Source organism: Dermacentor albipictus, chromosome 5, assembly GCF_038994185.2.
Source record: "Dermacentor albipictus isolate Rhodes 1998 colony chromosome 5, USDA_Dalb.pri_finalv2, whole genome shotgun sequence".
Lineage (NCBI taxonomy): Eukaryota > Metazoa > Arthropoda > Arachnida > Ixodida > Ixodidae > Dermacentor > Dermacentor albipictus.
In genome coordinates, this window is record NC_091825.1 from 117384299 (window position 1) to 117403589 (window position 19291).

At 49.6% G+C, this 19291-nt stretch overlaps 1 protein-coding gene across 2 annotated transcripts in view; it reads left to right on the forward strand.

Annotated features, from left to right (window-relative positions):
• The window catches only part of LOC135916130 (prickle planar cell polarity protein 3-like), a 432933-nt gene that overhangs the window by 171547 nt on the left and 242095 nt on the right, over positions 1–19291 (forward strand). The window contains exons 2-3 of one of the 2 annotated variants that reach the window (XM_065449392.1): positions 197–317; positions 398–477. In XM_065449392.1, coding sequence (XP_065305464.1) covers positions 416–477 — 62 coding nt within the window. In that variant the 5' untranslated portion in view covers positions 197–317; positions 398–415. The remainder of the gene's footprint in view (positions 1–196; positions 318–397; positions 478–19291) is intronic. The other variant, XM_065449391.1, reaches the window with a different exon arrangement.

The following is a 19291-nucleotide window of genomic DNA, read 5'->3' on the forward strand; positions in this document are numbered from 1 at the left end:
CATTTGAGTGGAAGTAAATCAGCGGTGAAGAGGCCGATCTGCTTTTACAAATTAGAATAAACATATATAAGCACATATATAAGTACATATAAAATACACCGTCACGTGTATATTTTGCTGCTTCTGTGTCATGTAACATAGCGCGCAGGCACGGCTGTCGTTCTTCATTCGATCCATTTTCTGTTTTCTTTCGTAGAATGTGCTGCGACTTACCGAGGGATCGAACTTGTGCTTGAACTTACCTTGGCGACCGAAACTTGTTTTAAGTGAGAACAAAGCCATTGCCGTTTACCGTGACAACTTGTCGGAGTGTGAAGGTCAGTGACACTCCTTGAAGAGTACCCTCGTTGCCGGGAACGTTCTTACATTGGATGCTTTTCGTCTCACATGATTGCAGGCTGACCGCCGTACTACCATGGACGGACCTTGCCAGAAGTGCGTCGGCCAATGCAGCGGATACACGCCGCATTTCTGGAGGTGAGTGTGGTGCTGTTGTAAGCTACCTCTTTATTTTTTTTTATTTATTTTTTAACTCCTGGCATCGCTACAGAAGCGGGAGAACTAGCGTACAGTCTTGCTTCGAAACTACGCAGTACCACTCGTGGGTATAGCGCAGTTGCAAAACGTTGCAAAAAGGCGTCTTCTGTAACTCTTTCTCGTATTGTAGTTTCGTTTCGTTTCGTACGAACTTCTAGGACCTTGGATCCCTCCACACCGCGTTGAACACAGGAATATTTTGTCCGAGATGTCTGTCGACAACTTTGTGGTTAATATAAGGTCGTCGCAGCCTTAGTCACTCTGGGCTACCGACAGAGGGTTTTAGCCTGACGGGTGTATTGTCGTTGGCGTACTGCGATGATAAGGGAAGATGTAAGCTGGCACACGTACCAGCGTGTCTGTCGACGTCACTTTGGGACACTTTTGGCAAAGAGTGAACGCCGCATGGCTCTACAAATCACACATTTCTCAGTGCTCCGAAAGTTTAAGCATGTAGCGCGTCCCAGGCGTAAGTTTTGATTTGTTGTCTTTCAACGTGCAACGACGTACGTATACTTGGGAGACCACCACGTCTTTCTTTTAATCTTTTGCTTACATGTTTGGCGAAACTTTGGCTGAAATCGTCTACACGAAATTCAATCCGCCCACGGCCTGTAAACATAACGTAACAATGCTCCATCTGACAAGTCGTCTGCGGCACTGTCGAAGCTGCAAGACTTCTTATAATAGCCAGGCCGAATGCGCCTCGAGATGTGTTCACCCGCGCCGCGTCGTCTGCTCGGCGGCTGCTGAAATTGCCTGTATGTACGACATGCATCGCGCAAAGGTCTTAACATGTCACGTATCGCTGTAACGTATGGTGTACCAAAACAACAACAACAACAACAGCAACGACAACAACAACAACAAATCTCTAATGACGCCGCTACTACCAGACAGTTACGCCGGGAACTACATTCCGCTGCGCAAGAATATAACTTGTGTGCGCCTCGTACTTGCGAGATGGAGTATATAATCTGCAATACATAAAAGTGTGCAATTGAGCAATGATGAAGCTGAAGACTATATGGAAGATGGATTATGGGCAACATATTTTGTAAGTCGCTATGACAGTATATCTCTATGAAGCGGGCCTGCATGCTTCTATTTAGTTTCATATACTGAGGTTACGCAGCGTGGCAACCCAAACGGGGGGGGGGGGAGGGGGGGAGGGGAGGGGGAGGATAAAACAAAAACTGTGCTTCTTTTTAGAGTTCCTCCGTGTACACATGAGGCGGCGTTTGCGAAGAGTTCGCTATACCGTGGAATGTGCCATATTCGCCGTGCGGATTATTTGTGAGGATGGAAATGTCGCTGCCGGCTGTTGCGTATATTATCCATATAGCACGCAGGTTTGTCGCGTACTGATAACATGGTGCCCGTTGTACGCAGCAGTGTTGGGGTTATTCCTCAGGACAAAAGTCGCCCGTATGTGCGCAAGCGACACACTAAAACTGTGTTGTTACTCTGCTGTCTCTAATAATGCGGTGTCGGTTTGTATAGGAAAGGGTTGGGAGGCTTGTTCAGAAGCAAACGGGATCTTGAGGTACGCACCTGACATCGCCTTGAAAGTAGTAGTAGTAGTAGTAATAATAATAATATTAATAATAATAATAATAATAATAATAATAATAATAATAATAATAATAATAATAATAATAATAATAATAATAATAATAATAATAATAATAATAATAATAATAAACCCGTATTCTCATTTCCAGACGGCTATAATGCATTGGCCCAGAGGCCCGACGCGTTGGATGTGCAAACATTTACCGTGTTTCATGTACCTTTTGCGAGGTATTTCATTTTTTTCTCTTGTCCACTTTCGCGAATTCATGCACCAGCCTCGACCTCGCTTACTTTTTTCTTCGTCCGAGTGTATGGAGCTCCTCCGCATAAGCGTCGTGTCAGAACGAAGGCGGAACAGAGAGAGAGAGAGAGAAAGATGGAGAGAGAGAAAATGAGAAAGAACACAAGAATACTCACCCGAGGCGGCGCCATTTCAAGTGCGTTACGGTGACTTTCACGACACTCACTCTGGATCTGAAATGAAGAAAACTCCCTGTTTGTGATAAAGCTATGAAAAATATTCCCGCAAAAAAAAAAAAGAAGAGTGAGCGTTAGATGCGGCCGCACGAGAGCGAGAAGTGAAAAAAGAAAAGAACGAAAGGGAAAGAGCGTTGCCGGAGAGCTTGGAAGAAATGACGTCCCGTGTCCTGCGCAGTCTCGAGGTCGTCGCGTAATTTAGCTAATATACTCGCCTGTGCCGCCCCCTCCCCCCCCCCCCCCTTCCACCCGCGCGCCTCGAACCGTGCGGCGGACCCGCGCGGAACTCCCGAAGCGCCCACCGCGCACGCACCTCGCTACACGGTGCCTCTAAAAGTTGCGTGCAGCGCTTCTGAAGCTGCGGAAGCGCACTGATGGCTATAGCGCTGACCTCGCTGCACTGCCGATCTCAAGACACAACCTTTAGACCTTTTCCTCCCAATCTCCAGTGCGCGATACAGCGACGTATATACAGGGTGTCTTAAATTTGCAACTATTCGCAAAAATGAGGGAGTGCGTTTCGTGATGCCCATTTTATCGTTAATTACAGCCTCACGAAGTCGGCAGACGACGAATCCAAGGAAAGCATATTGGGGGAATGTGGAGAGTTGGGTCTCAGCGTTGTCCGCGAGCTTCAACATGCGTGTTTAAACGTAGTCTCGTCTACGAACTTGCGCGGGAGCTTTCGCGATTCATGCTTCCTGAAATCCAGCGTCTTCATGCTTGGGGCGAGAAGCTTAGGGTTGTTCATTTTCCATATGTACTCCTCACGAGAAACATCGGAGGGTGTCACATATGCAACACTTCGTTCCCAAAATAACGTCTATGTGTAGGCGCATCCTGTATACGTACACACTAGCTGTGGGGAGCCGTCGACGCGCACATTCAGCCTTCTGTCCACCTGAAATGGCGAAAAATGATATAGCGGTCTTCGGCACGATCCGCTGTTTTAAATAGATAGATAGATAGATAGATAGATAGATAGATAGATAGATAGATAGATAGATAGATAGATAGGGAGATAGATAGATAGATAGATAGATAGATAGATAGATAGATAGATAGATAGATAGATAGATAGGGAGATAGACAGATAGATAGATAGACAGACAGATAGATAGATAGATAGATAGATAGATAGATAGATAGATAGATAGATAGATAGATAGATAGGGAGATAGATAGATAGATAGATAGGGAGATAGATAGATAGATAGATAGATAGATAGATAGGGAGATAGATAGATAGATAGATAGATATGGAGATAGACAGATAGATAGGGATATAGATAGATAGATAGGGAGATAGATAGATAGATAGATAGACAGATAGATAGACGGATAGATAGATAGATAGATAGATAGATAGATAGATAGATAGATAGATAGATAGATAGATAGATAGATAGATAGATAGATATTCACAGCACACGCTGCAAAAGTGTTAACCATACATGACGAAAGCGGCGGCAGCTGCTATAGCAAAGATGGCCGTACCAGGCGCTCTCCTACAAATTCTATAGGTTCGAGAGAGCGTTGGTGCATCAGCAGCGAAACGACGCAGCGGCGTTGGCTTATGCCCGCAGTACACGTAGTGACATTGCGCGCATGCATCGGCAACGACATTTTAAATACGCCCGAGTCCGCGAAATGTGCAACGTTCCCTTAGTGGTGCCCGCTTCATATAACCCACGCACTCCGGCGCCATGCGACTTCCCGCAGAAGTGCCTACAGGAATGCGCCGAGCACACGCACCCCTTCGTTATGGAAGGAGTTCGCTCCGGCCTTTTTTCAGACTCGCGGCTGTTGCAGCGCTGTACTCATTTGCCGACAGCAGGAGGGAAGGGCGTAGCTGCTGCCGACCGCAGCAGTTCTTGCGGCGCTATGGCGTGCTCGCGCGCCGAGAAAGAAAACGCCAGGAACGGCAAACTGAAGAAGACTTTCTGGCTTCTTGCAAAGTGCCCGCTGCTACCACACTGCTGCCTTCAGGGCTTTTTGGGAGAGGGTGCGAGAAAAAGAGGGAGGGTGAGAGTGCACGAAGAGGGCGATATGGAAGCGGGCCATTACGCGCATTACCCTAATGACTCCTGCATCGTTCTCTAGTACCTTCTTCTTGTCGTTTTCTTTCGTTTTTATTTCATCGATCTCTCACTCTCTCTCTCTCTCTCTTCAACGTATTGCGAGTATTTGTTTTTACGTCTGAAATGTGCGCTCGCGAGATACTTAAAGAAATTTCGACGGGAGCCTCTTCTTTTTGCCGTCGTACTTGCTTTTTGCGCTTGTATGTTTGTGCGTTTTCCAGTTTGACAGGAGAAAGCTGAAGGGCGAGTTTGAATTATCGCCTGTAAAATGTTCCTGCCGTCGAACAGCCGTGGAGCTGCTAGAGAGAGAGAGAGAGAGAGAGAGAGAGAGAGAGTCGTTCGATGCGATTGCGATAGCGAAAAAGCGTTGCGACTGCAGTCGTCTTGAAGTGCAACGGTGCTTTCGAGGGAGATTAAAGGAAGGAAGGAAGGAAGGAAGGAAGGAAGGAAGGAAGGAAGGAAGGAAGGAAGGAAATAAGAAAAGGCAACGAAGGGTTAACTGAGCCGTGTCCAGTTTGCTACCCTATGTATGGAGAGGGAGATGGGGGAGTGTGTGAAAGAGAGAGAGCGAAGGCAAGAGGGAGAACCGCCACTATGGCTGCACATATAGCGACGTCAAGAGGATCGGGTCATCGCGAGAGTTGAAATCGTGTTCCGCCCGGCGGAAGGTCGTTACCGTAACGTATTCTTTTTTTCTTCGGCCGCGATCATTAAGAGACGTCGCGAGCGCATCCGCGGTCCAGTGCGGGGGTAATTACTCTGCCATTTAGTTGCCCTCCGTTCCGGGCTTAATTTGATTATCATTCCCAGGACGATCGCACGAGCGATGGAGGTGCTTTCTATTTCATGCGAAGCTCCGTTTCATCTTAGTCATCCGGGAAAGGTGATTGCTGTCGGGGCCGTAAAACGTGACCTTCTTCGTTTTCTTTCCTTTTAATTTCCTTGTCTTTGTAGGGATAGTATTATGGCGCTCCGTAATATATTTTGTGTTATGTATGAGTTAGAGATGAAATTCAATATGGTGGTGAAAGGGGGGGGCGGGTTACAGTAAAACCTCGTCATAACGAAGTAGATGATGGGGAGCCGTAATTACTTCGTTGCATTAATTATTTCGATATATACATTAATGAATGTACTGAGCTGCAGCTTTCCTTGGCAATTTCAAGAGCAATTTAACTTATTCATATCCAATATTTAGTTATATAGAGTTTCGTTGCAACTAGTTGTGACTGTAGTTGGTGGCTGTGTATACTGCCTTCGTACTTTAATTTCGTACGTAGCTCAAGAAGAACGATATAAAACTCGATTGGGGAGTTTTGTAGTTAATAATTAGGGGAAGCGGAGCAGGGCACGTAATGCTTATAGAGCAGAGGTGGCTACGAGAATAACTAACCGGTAAACCATCACGCTAACGGAATCGCTGGCAAGGGAATATAAAGGCAGTAGATGGCGGTAGAGGGTTGACGAAGCGGTGAAATTAAGAAAGTTACTGATGCGTCGTGTGGTATTGGTTTTGACTGACGGGGGCAATAGACGACACGCAAAATCTGCGCGCCTGCTTCTTCACGCATCTTGTCTGAACTAATTGTGATTGTGTACGGTCAGACTGGAACGGTGAGTAAGGAGTCAGCGTACTCACAGGTTTCACCATTCCTGCCGCCCTCCGTTTCTGGCAGAATCCAAGCTCCCCCAAAACGCGTATCTCTGCTTCACCAATGCTACTATATCGGCAGGAGCTATAGGCTTACTTGGTTAAAGAGTCTGATTCGCTGAAAAGTCCATGCTTGTCGATCTTCTAATATATAGATCGCCGCATGTGGCCTTCTTACTGCAGTGAACTTAGAACCATGGTAATGATAATGATGAAGATGACGTGCGGTATTTCTGTTGCAGCTATTCGCGAAAGAGAGTCGCAGGAAGAAGGCTCACGAATATCTTCATGAGGTCTACTAGCTAAGTATAGCTCTATTCAACTCTGGTATAGCACCATCCATGCATCACGACCGCATTTGTTGTGGTTGACTAACAACGATATGGAATGGGAAGTTTGGCTGCTGGAGAGCCTGCTATTCCAAAGAATGGTAGCTGAATAAAAAAAAAGATAAATAAATTTGAGGACAATGTAGATAAAAAATAATCAAACCCTTTGAGACTCGCTATACAGTAAAAGAAGCCCGCCCTCGCACTATACTCCACCCGACAGGTCGTTTGTAGCACTGCCGAAGGTACGAGGTGTACACGGGCAACATCCTCGCGCAGGGAAATATAATCCAGGGCGTGAACTGTTTTATTATTAGTGGGATTACATCGCTTTTGTTTTTGCTTCGGCGCACGATAAGTTGCATCAATACGTGACATGTTAGGACCTTTGCGCACGCATACCGCGAATTGCTGCGGTGGAGAGCAGAATGTGTGGCGCGGATGAACACATCTCGAGGAGCATTCGGCCTTCCTATTGGCTAAGGAGTCCTACAGCTTCCACAGTGGGGAAAACGACTTGTGAGGTAGAGGATAAGAACTCGACGTTAAAGATGCCAAACTGCGCATATCACGCGTAAATTAATGCACAGTTTGGGCGTGACCTGTACGTGGCAGGCACGAGCGGTCTTTAGTCATCCTGAAATAGTTAGTTTCACAGCAATGTGCGCCTCGACATGAATAAAAGGTATACACCTCGTTATAACGAAACGGTATATAACGAAATAATGGATATAACGAGTTAGGTTAAATTGCCACTTAAATCCCCGTATAAACCCCCAGTGCATTACATGCAATAATTGATATAAGGAAGTAATGGTTATAACGGAGTCATTCTGGCTCCGTCTCCAACTTCGTTATAACGAGGTTTTGCTGCAGTGAGACCGTTTTGTCTTTGGTCACTCAAATCACTGAACGACCGTGCTTCATGTGCGGTACGGCGCGCGATCCATCGCACTCGTAGACTCCAAGGAGCGCCGTATGCAGGCTCGGCCAGCGGCTAAACGTATAGCCGCTACGGGACCCTCGGTATACTGCCAGGCATAGAGCTATGAGGGGGGCGGGCGCGGGCCTGCCTCGAAATCTCCTTATTGCTGTCACGGGCCTGATTAATGCTGTGCCAGCGCAGCCTCCAATAGGCCGCACGTTCGCCTCGGCAAACTTTATTTCCCGGCCTCCTCCTCCGCTTGTTCGCGCAGAATTCTTTTGTTCGCACTTCTCTCCAGGGGGGCTCCATTTTTCACTTCTATGCACCCAACTTACCGCGTTGACTTTACCGTGCTTTCATTTTTTTCTTCTTCTTTTGTTTCCGGCCCCTGTATTTTGGCTATGAAAGGCGGCCGCTGGTGGTCCCTCTGAAGAATGCCGACACTGCTGACCCCTGGCGCCTCACTCTGCTAAATGATCGCCGTCATCCGACGTGGCTTGCTCAATTTGCTTCTTCGCTTGGGTACGCGCGTGTGCTCGCTCCTGCTTCAGAGCGGCCGTTTGATGTATTCGAGCATGCGGCTTTGGCTTGCCGTCACTGCCCGTGTAATTTCCGCAGCGGAGCGGCTTTCTTAAACTTGTCTGCTCCTTTAAGTTGTTCTTGGATTTGTGAGCTCTCCTCACAATTCTTCGGCGTGTGATAGCGGTCGGCCAACACAGCGGAATGTGCAGGTTCAACTGCATTGCGTGTCTGTCTGTCTGTCTGTCTGTGTCTGTCTGTCTGTCTGTCTGTCTGTCTGTCTGTCTGTCTGTCTGTCTGCCTGCCTGTCTGTCTGTCTGTCTGTCTGTCTGTCTGTCTGTCTGTCTGTCTGTCTGTCTGTCTGTCTGTCTGTCTGTCTGTCTGTCTGTCTGTCTGTCTGTCTGTCTGTCTGTCTGTCTGTCTGTCTGTCTGTCTGTCTGTCTGTCTGTCTGTCTGTCTGTCTGTCTGTCTGTCTGTCTGTCTGTCTGTCTGTCTGTCTGTCTGTCTGTCTGTCTGTCTGTCTGTCTGTCTGTCTGTCTGTCTGTCTGTCTGTCTGTCTGTCTGTCTGTCTGTCTGTCTGTCTGTCTGTCTGTCTGTCTGTCTGTCTGTCTGTCTGTCTGTCTGTCTGTCTGTCTGTCTGTCTGTCTGTCTGTCTGTCTGTCTGTCTGTCTGTCTGTCTGTCTGTCTGTCTGTCTGTCTGTCTGTCTGTCTGTCTGTCTGTCTGTCTGTCTGTCTGTCTGTCTGTCTGTCTGTCTGTCTGTCTCATGAAAACACTCTTTATCATCATCTCTGGCAGGAGGATCCTTCCTGTTCCCGCGAAGGATGCCAGTTAGGTACACCCCACGACTACACCTCCGCTACCATCCTACCGTTTTAAGCGTTTAGCGTTGAGGAGCCCGCGTTACAGAAATTCCGGCGTCCGGCGTCGGATGTCGTTTCGGCGAAATTATTTTTGAACCACCCTTCCTAGGCCCTCGATGTGACGCAAGGTATTTACCGAATTGAATTTCTCAAGCTAAAATACGTAGAAAAATAATCGACTATGACTTACACACAACCTACAGACATGGTAGCTAAACATGTCTTTTACGCGAAAGAACCCCTTTTCCAGCGTTTCTACCATTCACAGACCAGCCGCGGCGTCTGCTAAACGCCCCGACCAGAATGTGGCTGCTGTGGTCGGGATTCGAACCCGTGGCCTTGTGATTTAGCAGCGCCTGGAGCACATATGCGGGAGCGTATACTCACTAACTTCGCGTGCGAATAGCTCTGAGCGCTAGCGACGGATGTGGATCGCGGTCCCTGAATTCTAGTCTTGGGTAAACCTTCCGCGCAATATATACATACCTCCGGTTTAGTGCAGTATCTGGAGAGATGACATGCTGTTACGGTTGGCGTCTAGCACCTCGAGCAGAAAGGACTTTCACCCACCATGCCTCGTCGAAATGAAGCGTGACTTCCTAATTCGCCATGGTCATCTCGAGTGGCTGGCGATCTAGCGGAAGCCCCACAGTGTTTACAGGCCTCGTTTTTTGTGTGTGTGTGTGTGTGTGTGCGTGCGTGCGACTTTAGAGGGACCCTTTCCTCGAACTGTCAAGCTCTACAGGGGAACTTCCGCGACCCAGCAACGCCCAAAAGAGAACGACAAGCGTCTGCAATAACCGGACCTGATGCTTGGTATATAACCGGATGCGGGACCCCCTCCTTTTTGCAGCAGGCTCGGTATAACCAGAGGCTCGGTATAACCGGAGGAGGAGGGGCCCTCTTTCCGCGAATCAGACTCTGTGCCGGTCGCGTGACGTTGACGGAAGCAAGATCCCTACCACGATTGTAGACAGCCTATTTAAGGGGCTCCGAAATGTACTTTTTTAGAACATTTCATGCTCTCGTCGTCTTCTTTCACCAACCTTTGAATAAACCGTGCAAGTTTCGCACTAGAAATCGTGTCGTCCTTGCCCGGTCGCCATAGTCTACCGGATGCCTGCAGCCCGCCGACAACGCCACGCCACCCAATGGTAACGTTGGTCGAGCTTCGATAGGCAGGCGTCGCTACTCCGCAGCAGTACGATACGCTACCCTGGAGTATGCAACAGTGCGCAGAACGTCGTATTGGAGGCAAGCACGGAGCAGGCTTCATATAGTTTTCTTCAGCTGCACAAGAGTCACGCACGTTGGTCTATATAGCCCGTTCCAACTGCTGTAAGAATAAGCGTTTGTAAATGCCGCACGCACGAGAGCGGTGTGTAAAAATCGGTAAGGGGGAATCTCGCGCACGCCCCCCCCCCTTCCCGAAGCCTATACGGATAGGCACGCGCTTCGGTCCTGTATGCGTAAATATGCGGTCATTTCATGCGTGGTGACAGAACTGACAGGAGCAGTTGCTCTACTACTCTATATGCAAATTTCGAGCGTAGAGATTTGTCCCTGGCAACGGCAGACGCGGACCAGTTTTGAAGGCTCGCCAATCCTCGCGGCGTGCTTTTCTTGCTTGTCCTCCCTCCCACGCGACAAGGACGTCGGGAGGACAGATTATCATATAGGCAGGGCCCCCTGTTCGTTGTCGGCGCCTTAAATGTGTGAAAACTTTCCTTGCTCGCTCGATGATGCCTTGTTTCTTGTTTATTAAACGATGCGAGGTCGGCAGTATGGGCCACCGAAAGGGGGGGAGGGGTGGCAGTCGGCTTTCGGATAAATACCGTAAATAAGAGTATTAACAGTTGAAAGCAAACAATAAAAGAAGGAAGTAAGAAGGAAGCTGAAACAATCAATAAAAGAAGGAAGTAAAAGAAACAAGAAAATAACGAATTGAGAGAAAAAGCAAAAAGAAAAAAGAAAGTCAAGCACAACCTATGGCCGTGCTGTCTGCGCAGAATCATAGAGTACAATATTCGACCACTCGTGAACGCACAATGCAAGCGCGAATTACCGGTATATTGGTGACTGTCACTGCATAAAAAGGAGGCATACTCATCGGGCAGAATTTAAAAACGAAAAGAAAAACATCACTACAGACACTTCATGTAAGTCTAGTGACAGTGCTCGAGAGAAAACGCCAGAAAGCATTCGGCAAGCTTCACCGGTAATTCTCCGGCTCTGATCCCGTTTACTGCGACAACAGCAGTTTGTCACAGAGGATCAGCGCCATTTTCTCAAGAACAGTTGCTTCTTTGCGATGCACACAACGTTAATTGCTTTCAGCCGCTACTGCATTAATTGCCTGCTGCAACCTCCGAAATACGTTCACAGAATCTAGCGATGCAAAACTTTCGGTAATGTGACTATCGATAGTATCGATAGCTTTCGAATCTATCAATATTGTAAAAAATACTACCAATAGCACTATTGATAGTATAACGATATTTCGTTATCAAACTATGGATAGCATAAGAAAAATTATCGACAGCATACACTGGTTTGCTATTGGCGGCGCGTTCGATACTTCTCCAATGCTTGCCTATAGCGATATTAGGATAAACTTTGCAATGAATGACCATAAGTGACGCAGTTCATGCAAGTACGTCGCGTGATTTCACGTTATCGATAGTGCACAAGCAATAGGTCTATGGATATGAATCGTGCGCTCTATATACTACTACAGATATCAATAGTGCGCTAAAGAACGACTGAACTATCGACAGTACTATCGATGTGTTTTGCATCACTAACACGGGTGCCTTCACACTTTGTCTGCGTGGCACACAAAACCCAGGAATAACTTATTAGCGTGCATTATGCATTGTGGCTAAGTGCTTGACTATAGCACGTCCGGCTCCTAACTGCACGTTGCCGCAAGGTCATGGGTTCGGTTCCTTGTGGCGGCTGCGTACAAAATATTGCTTCTCTTCGTGCACGGTTAACGTGTACTTTAGGACGACGACCCCGAACGGCTGCCATTTAAAGCCATTAAATGAACCCCGGGCAGTCGAAATTAATCTGACGTCCTCCTCCGCTGCGGCGTCTCCGACATAGCACCCGAGTTGCTCGGCGACGTTAAGCTCCGTCGGTGAGTCAAAACAATCAATCATTCCGCAAGACACCGCTAGGCGTGCGCGACCGCTGCTTTGCAAATTGGAACAATACTGCAACGTTTCACGGCGGCTGCAGGTCGATCGCGAGGGAACGTAGCTGAAATAGAGACACACTGGAAGCGGTAACGTGGTCGTGAATGCCCCGGGAACTCGGCCTCAATGACGCATTTCTTCTCGACCTGCTTTGTAATATGCGTGCATGACGGGCGTGACCTTACCCTGGCTGGCGTGACGGTAAGTGGCAGGTGTCTGCCTGGCTGGTAGAAAGAAAGAAAAAAAGAGGAAGGAAATGTGAAAAGAAATTGGGCTTCACGCCGCACCGGCTAATCGGTAACGGAGCCGCAGCGAAGCTTGTCTTGTGGCGGCCCTTGTCAGTGGCGTGCACCTGGAGCTAGATCCGCTCACGCGTACGCACTCTGCAGTCCTGTATATGCCCCGCGTGTATAGGCGGCACTGAACGGGTTCATGCTGCGTCGGAACGCATTATTTTTAGTGCGCATTGAGCGAGAAGCGGTTTGACTATTGTTTTTTAACAACAATAAGAAATGAGCGTACGATGGAGCCAGAGAGAGTATAGGGGAAGGAACATACGATGGGGCCAGAGTATAGGGGAAGGAGCGTACGATGGAGCCAGAGTATAGGGGAAGGAGCGTACGATGGAGCCAGATAGGGGAAGGAGCGTACGATGGAGTCAGAGTATAGGGGAAGGAGCGTACGATGGAGCCAGAGTATAGGGGAAGGAGCGTATGATGGAGCCAGAGTATAGGGGAAGGAGCGTATGATGGAGCCAGAGTATAGGGGAAGGAGCGTACGATGGAGCCAGAGTGTAGGGGAAGGAGCGTACGATGGAGCCAGTGAGAGTATAAGCGGCAAAGGATTGTTGAGTTTAATTGAATTATAAAAAGAAAAAAAGGATATGGAAGAAGTTAAATGAACGTTGACGAAAAGACAACTTGCCTCCGGTGGAGGTCGAACCTACTTCTTCCACGTGACTACTGCGGCGCCTACTCTCCCGTCTACTTTCTTGTTGATTTGCGTGTTTGTACAGGATTAGCCATGTTGATGATAATGATGATTTACCAGCGTCCCTTTCGAGACGGGGCGGTGACAAATAGTCGCCTAGCCTGCTTAATTTATACTCCAGAAGGACCGCCTGTTGGGCGAGTTTGAATAGAGAGAGAGAGGAAAGGGAAAAGGCAGGGAGGTTAACCAGAGAAAAAGATCCGGTTTGCTACCCTACGCTGGGGAGAGAGGGTTACCGCTTTACCTCCCCCTCCGAGTTTGACTAACATTGTGAATTCCAAATACAGCGCAAAAAATACACATACACACAAAGAAGACATGACAGACGCGGGCAAGCGCTCGTCCGCGTCTGTCGTGTCTTCTTTATGTGTATGTGTATTTCGTTCGCTGTATTTGGAATTTACACTGTTTCAATTAATTAGGGAGTCCTATCAGCGCCTACTCATGACCATGGCGGTTGATATGAGACTTGCAACTGCGCTGTGCTAACAAGTCCAGTCGATAATGTCACAAAATGAGCACGAACAGAACGCAGGCTAATGAAATACAAGAAAGGAGCACGAACAGCCAGTATAGATTGAAAAAAAAAGGGAGGTAATCATTTCTCTGCTTCATTGTTCCGTTACATAACACCTGTTCGTGCTGTTTTGCAGTGCAGAAAGTATGAGCTCAATTCGCAGTTGATCCGATATTTCCGAGCATCGCTGGTTGCCCTATAGGCTATATAGGACTCCTCGCTTTTCTTAAGCAGAATATTGTGAAACCGTCAGCTTACGCACTTCACAGAAATGCACAAACGGGGCGCAAGTGATCGGACGACTTCGGAGTGCGAGCCGCTAGTGCATCCGCGCGAAAGAAAAAAGTATAAAAAGACGTAGGTCACCCTGTAGTTTGGTGACTCGGCATTCAACCGACCTAGTTGTTGAGAACAGTAAAAACGTGCTCCCATATATCAAACGACGATTTCGGCGACCGAACGGGGGCGATACGATGGAGTGACCTAGCTGCCGCGGCCGCTCTCACCTTTTGACCCCCCGTCGCCCGCGTTGGATACTCAAGGGTGTTCAACCCAAGATAGTTCAGCCCCGTCGTCGTGAGAGAGGAAGGCTCAAATGGAAACTGGAAAGGTCGCCCTTCCTACCACTATAGCGGGGCAGGGCTTGCTAGATCACGATGCGGCTACCACGTTGGCACCCCGAATACCGCCTCCTGCGGAGACCCGTCGTCCATTCATGGGGCTCATATTTTCGTGACGCTATATTCTGTATGCTTCACCACTGCACGTACGTGTTCTGGTGGATGCCGCCCAGCTCTCCGCGGACTTGAATGACACACCCCCCGCGTCCCGCCACCACACCGCAACCCCGACCGAGAGCGGTCAACGGTGTACGCGTGAGGGTAAGACAATGAGACGCTCATCACGCCCACTCCGCCCACCCCCGCTGCTGCTGCTGCCCTACGCGGGCAACGGCCGCTACTGTCTTTTCGTTTCAGGTCAACCGTGCCCGCATAGCGCGCGAGTTAAGCGGCGCCCCCCGCGACTTCGGCTTTCTCTGTCTATTTCTCTCGCTGTTCTGGCTTTGTCTTCGGCTTCGTGTCCCGCGGGGCAATAGGAAAGCGATTTCGGGTCCGGAGTGACTTGTTGCGGTGCCGCCGCGAGAAGCCATTGTCTCTCGGCCGCCACCGCCGGCGCGAGGAAGTATGGAGGCGGCAAAGTCCTTCCCTCGCCCTCGCCGCGCCGATTGGGTGGGAGAGAGGAGGAGGGGGCGAGGCTGAATAGCATTCCACGCCGTTCGACGACGACGACGTACGCCTGAGGAGCTCTTTTATTTCCCACGCGAAGCGGAGACCGTTCGTTCGCTGCCGTCCCGTTGCTGGTGCCTTCGTCGGCCGTCGGACACCGCTGGGCTTTCACCTTACCGTTAGGTGCGGCCGGCCGAAAAGGAAACGTACATTCGCCGTCAGACTTGAACACAACAATGAAGACACGCAACTGGAAGAGATGGAGAAAGAGAGAGAGCGAGCAGGAGGAAAATCAGGTAGTTCAACCAGACGAGCGTCCGGTTTGCTACACCGCACGGGGTGTGACGGGAAGGGCGGGTAGGAGAAGAGGGAGAGAGCAGCCAGGTATCTAAGCCGTCCCCCTGTTCCCCTCGATATGAAACTCTTCCTTCAAAGAAATAAATAAATGAAAGAATAAATAAATAAAGAGACAGAAAGACAGCGGACGGACGGACGGACGGAAATCGCCGCGGAATCTGACACGTAGACCAAGCCAATAGACACTTCTCGACACATCACGTTTAGAGACGGAAAGCCGCGCGCTCCGTGCGTGGGCGCGTATTGGCAAAAGGCAAAGGCAAGGCAAAAAGTGCGGTTTCCTTCCCAGCCTTGACACCGAAGGAGAGTGGCGCACAGTTTCGGTTTGACGCGGGGCTACGCGCGAGTGCAAGCTTCGCGTGGACAACAATCGGTGCGGTTGCGATATGTGCCTGTCCCCGACCCGCTCTTTCTTCCCGCCGCATCTCACGTCCACGCGCACGCAGCCTAAAAACCACACCCATCACGGATGCATGTGTGGCCAGGACCTTCCCTCATCTTTTCCTATTTTGTTTATTAATTTATTTCTGGTATACCTCAAAGCATCTTGCCCGGCCCTCGGCGATTGAAGGTCCTCATCGTTCTCGGCTCGCCTCTCTAAAGAACACTCCCCCCCGCCTATGGGCCTTCCGCGTTCAGTAAACGGGACAGGCTTGCGGGGCCGAGGTAAAGACCTGCGCGAGCTTTCTTGGCTGACTGACTCTGCGTGGCGTTCATGTGTTGCGTTGACTTTTTCGAACGTCGCGCACCGATGTCAGCTGACTGGCACGCGTGCATAGCCGCCGTCCTCGGACCCTTCTGCGCTGGAAGTCTTTTCTGCCGCTTGAGAGGGGGTGGTACAGGGTCGTCCTTTTTGAAAGGGAACACGCGAGCGCGTGGCCTGTGCTCTGCGGCGGCTGCGTAGAGCGCCGGTCAGTGGCAGCAAGAGGAAGCACGTCCGCTTTTGGCGTCATCTATTGACGGTCAGAATGACTAGGCATGGCCGATTGGAAGCGCCTACTGGACTCCCTTCCCCGTATTACCGATGCGCAAGGAGCGGGGCCTGCAGCTAGCAAATCGCGCTCGCGCTGCAGGCCCCGCTCCTTGCGCATCAGTATTACGGGGAAGGGAGTCCAGTAGGCGCTTCCAATCGGCCATGCCTAGTCATTCTGACCGTCAATAGATGACGCCAAAAGCGGACGTGCTTCCTCTTGTTGCCACTGATCGGCGCTCTACGCAGCCGCCGCAGAGCACAGGCCACGCGCTCGCGTGTTCCCTTTCAAAAAGGACGACCCTGTACGTATACCTTCGCGCCGTGCCAGACCTCCAGCCGTCTCCTCTGGACCGATGTTCCTTGTTTTGAGCAGCGTCCTCGCGTGCATTGCTGTTATTGTGCCATGTCTCGAAGAGTGCAGAGGAAGGGCTTCGCGTAGACATGCTTCTCTGTGTGTAGCTTATACTCTGGCAGCGGCCCGTCGCGTCTCTGCATAAAGACAAATGGGTCATATTCACTAATATTTTCGCCAGTAACAGCCAGTTATAGTAGAGAGAGAGAGGGGGGATGAGGGTAGGTGCCCGAATCGACAAGCAGGACAAGAAGCAAGAAGGGAGGAAGTCGGGAACAAAAGAGGAAGACAAGAAAAGAATCGAGTCGGCTACAATACGATATCGAAAGCATTCGAGTGTGGAGAAATGAGTTGAGTGAAACACACAGAGGCCAGGGGGAGAGTTTACAATGAGCGAGGAGCATTAAGATACAAAGAAAGGAAGAAAGACAGGCGAATACATTCTAACGAACAGCACCGAACGCTTTGCTCATAACCGATTCCCACATATGCGTCCATGGGGTCCGCCTACTTTATAACCTCCGCCCCCTTAACCTTTCCCCCAATACTGGCCACTGTTCAGATGCCAGGGGATGTAGCTACACAGTTACACTGCGGTCAGTAGTGATTTTCTTATTTTCCTTCACTTTATGCAAAAGTTAACAGCCAAATGCTGCTGCTACTACTACTACTACTACTACTACTACTACTACTACTACTACTACTACTACTACTACTACTACTACTACTGCTAGTAGTAGTAGTAGTAGTAGCAGTGCCCCTCTACAAGCGACCGTCGGCAGCTCTGGGGATACGCGTTTGCAACGCAGTTTGCAGCGAGACAGCGCGCCGCAAATACGTACGCCCGCAAACACAGACAGGCGCAAGCCGTGCGGAGCTTTCTTGTTCTTTTGAGTGCATGTAGAGTTACGTGTCTCAAGCGAAACGTGCTCTCCGCCCTTCAGTCAGCTCACGGATTTCGGCAACGAGAAAAAGATGGGTGCCATGCACACGTGACAACGCTTTAAGCGCAGCCGCAGAAACTTCGCACTCGCGCCGCGTTTGTGTGTGTGTATGTACAGGTACGCTAGACTTTGTCTTGGCGCTTGGCGGCGCTACTGCGCTGTAGAGTCTCACTGGTGTTCACCGCGGCTCGGGCACTACCCAGAGCTGCGCGGTGGGCTGCAGCACGAACGTGACCGGAATGCGCCACCGCCGCCTCCGATGGAATGCTGCTCTGTATACTGCCGTCGCTTTCAACAAACAGCGCAGAATGTGTGACTGCTGTCCACGCTTCGCTTTCAACGACCACAACAGCGGCAGCAGAAGTGGCAAATATGTTCTTGTGTTCGAGCTGTCGCTCTCGGCGAAAAAGAAAGAAAGAAAAAGAATGTGCGCGTGCTGGAGAGAAGTAACGAGCGCTGCGATCTTGTCCCCATAGGTGGCGCTGACAGGCGTTTCGGCCAGACGCGTTCTTCTTGAGGTGTTGCGTAAATTTGTTCTCTCGCGTTCTTTTCCTTTCTTTTCTTTTTTTTCCCCTTCAGAACGCACATGCAGACGGCGCTGACGGCTTTTCACTAGGTGACATGCTGTTTATTTTCTCTTTCTCTGCCTCTCTTTCTTTTTTCTTTTCCTGAAGTCGCCGGATGTGCTTATGAGTTGACGCGCTAAATAAATGCTGCTGCAGCCGACGCGAGTTCTTGCTGGTGTTCTTCCCCAAGTATGCACACGGGCGAATGCAAATTTGTGCCCAACCAGGTCCTCCTCCTCCTTTTCCTTCTCCTCCTCTCTCTCTTCTCCTATCTTCCTTCTTTTTCACTTTTTTTGCGCTTTTTGTTGCGTAAGCATTTGAGGGGACATCGCGAAAACAAGGCTTAAGAGACCAGACGACAGGAATTCCGTTTGTTCGCCCTGTCCGCAGACGATCGCATGAACATGTACTAGCGTGCTCACTTTGCAACCCTTCTGCAGTTTAGTTCTTTGTTAGCCAACAAGCCGCGCTTGTTGTTTTTTCTGATGCACTTTTCAGGCAGCCGATAAGGAGAACTTGTCTGCCGCTTTGCGTTTCGCGTTCTGAGAGGACTCTATACGTTTGTAGCCTTTGTTTCTTTAATGACTGTTATTGTCGTTATTCCTGTTCTTTTCGAGCGTAAGCAACCTCCTGCGGGAAACACGTTACATTTCAATTTGCTGGCGCACATACGTACTACGGTGGCGTGTTGCGACAGTACGCCGTGACTTTTAAATATAAATCAACGTCGTAAAGCTCGCAGAGCAAAGCCATATGTTGCTGCGGTATGGGACAATGGTGTATAACACGGTTACTGCTCGTGCCGCTTCATGTTCCCGAGTTACATTCCTTTAATGGCGCTTCACCTCTCGCTGTGTTACAGCTGAAACGACAGCAACGACCCGTACTAACGATGGTCTCGCGACGTCGGCTTACAAGGCGATAGATTTCCCATCGTATGGATGGAAACAACTTTATTCTGAATCCGGCAAGTTTGACGACCCGGGCTCAGGTCTCCCATGAGGGGACTTCGACGCCTTGCCTCGTCGCCGCCTCTCGGGCTTGCTGGACAGCCCACTCTTGTGTCTTGAGGTTGGAGCTGCGCAGAGCGGCGGCCCAGTTCGACGCAAGAGCCTCCGGAGCTACTGCCATTGTAGCTGATGTAACCCGACACTCCCACAACATGTGTGGCAGCGTCGCTCTAGTTGCCTGACATAATTTGCAAAGAGCAG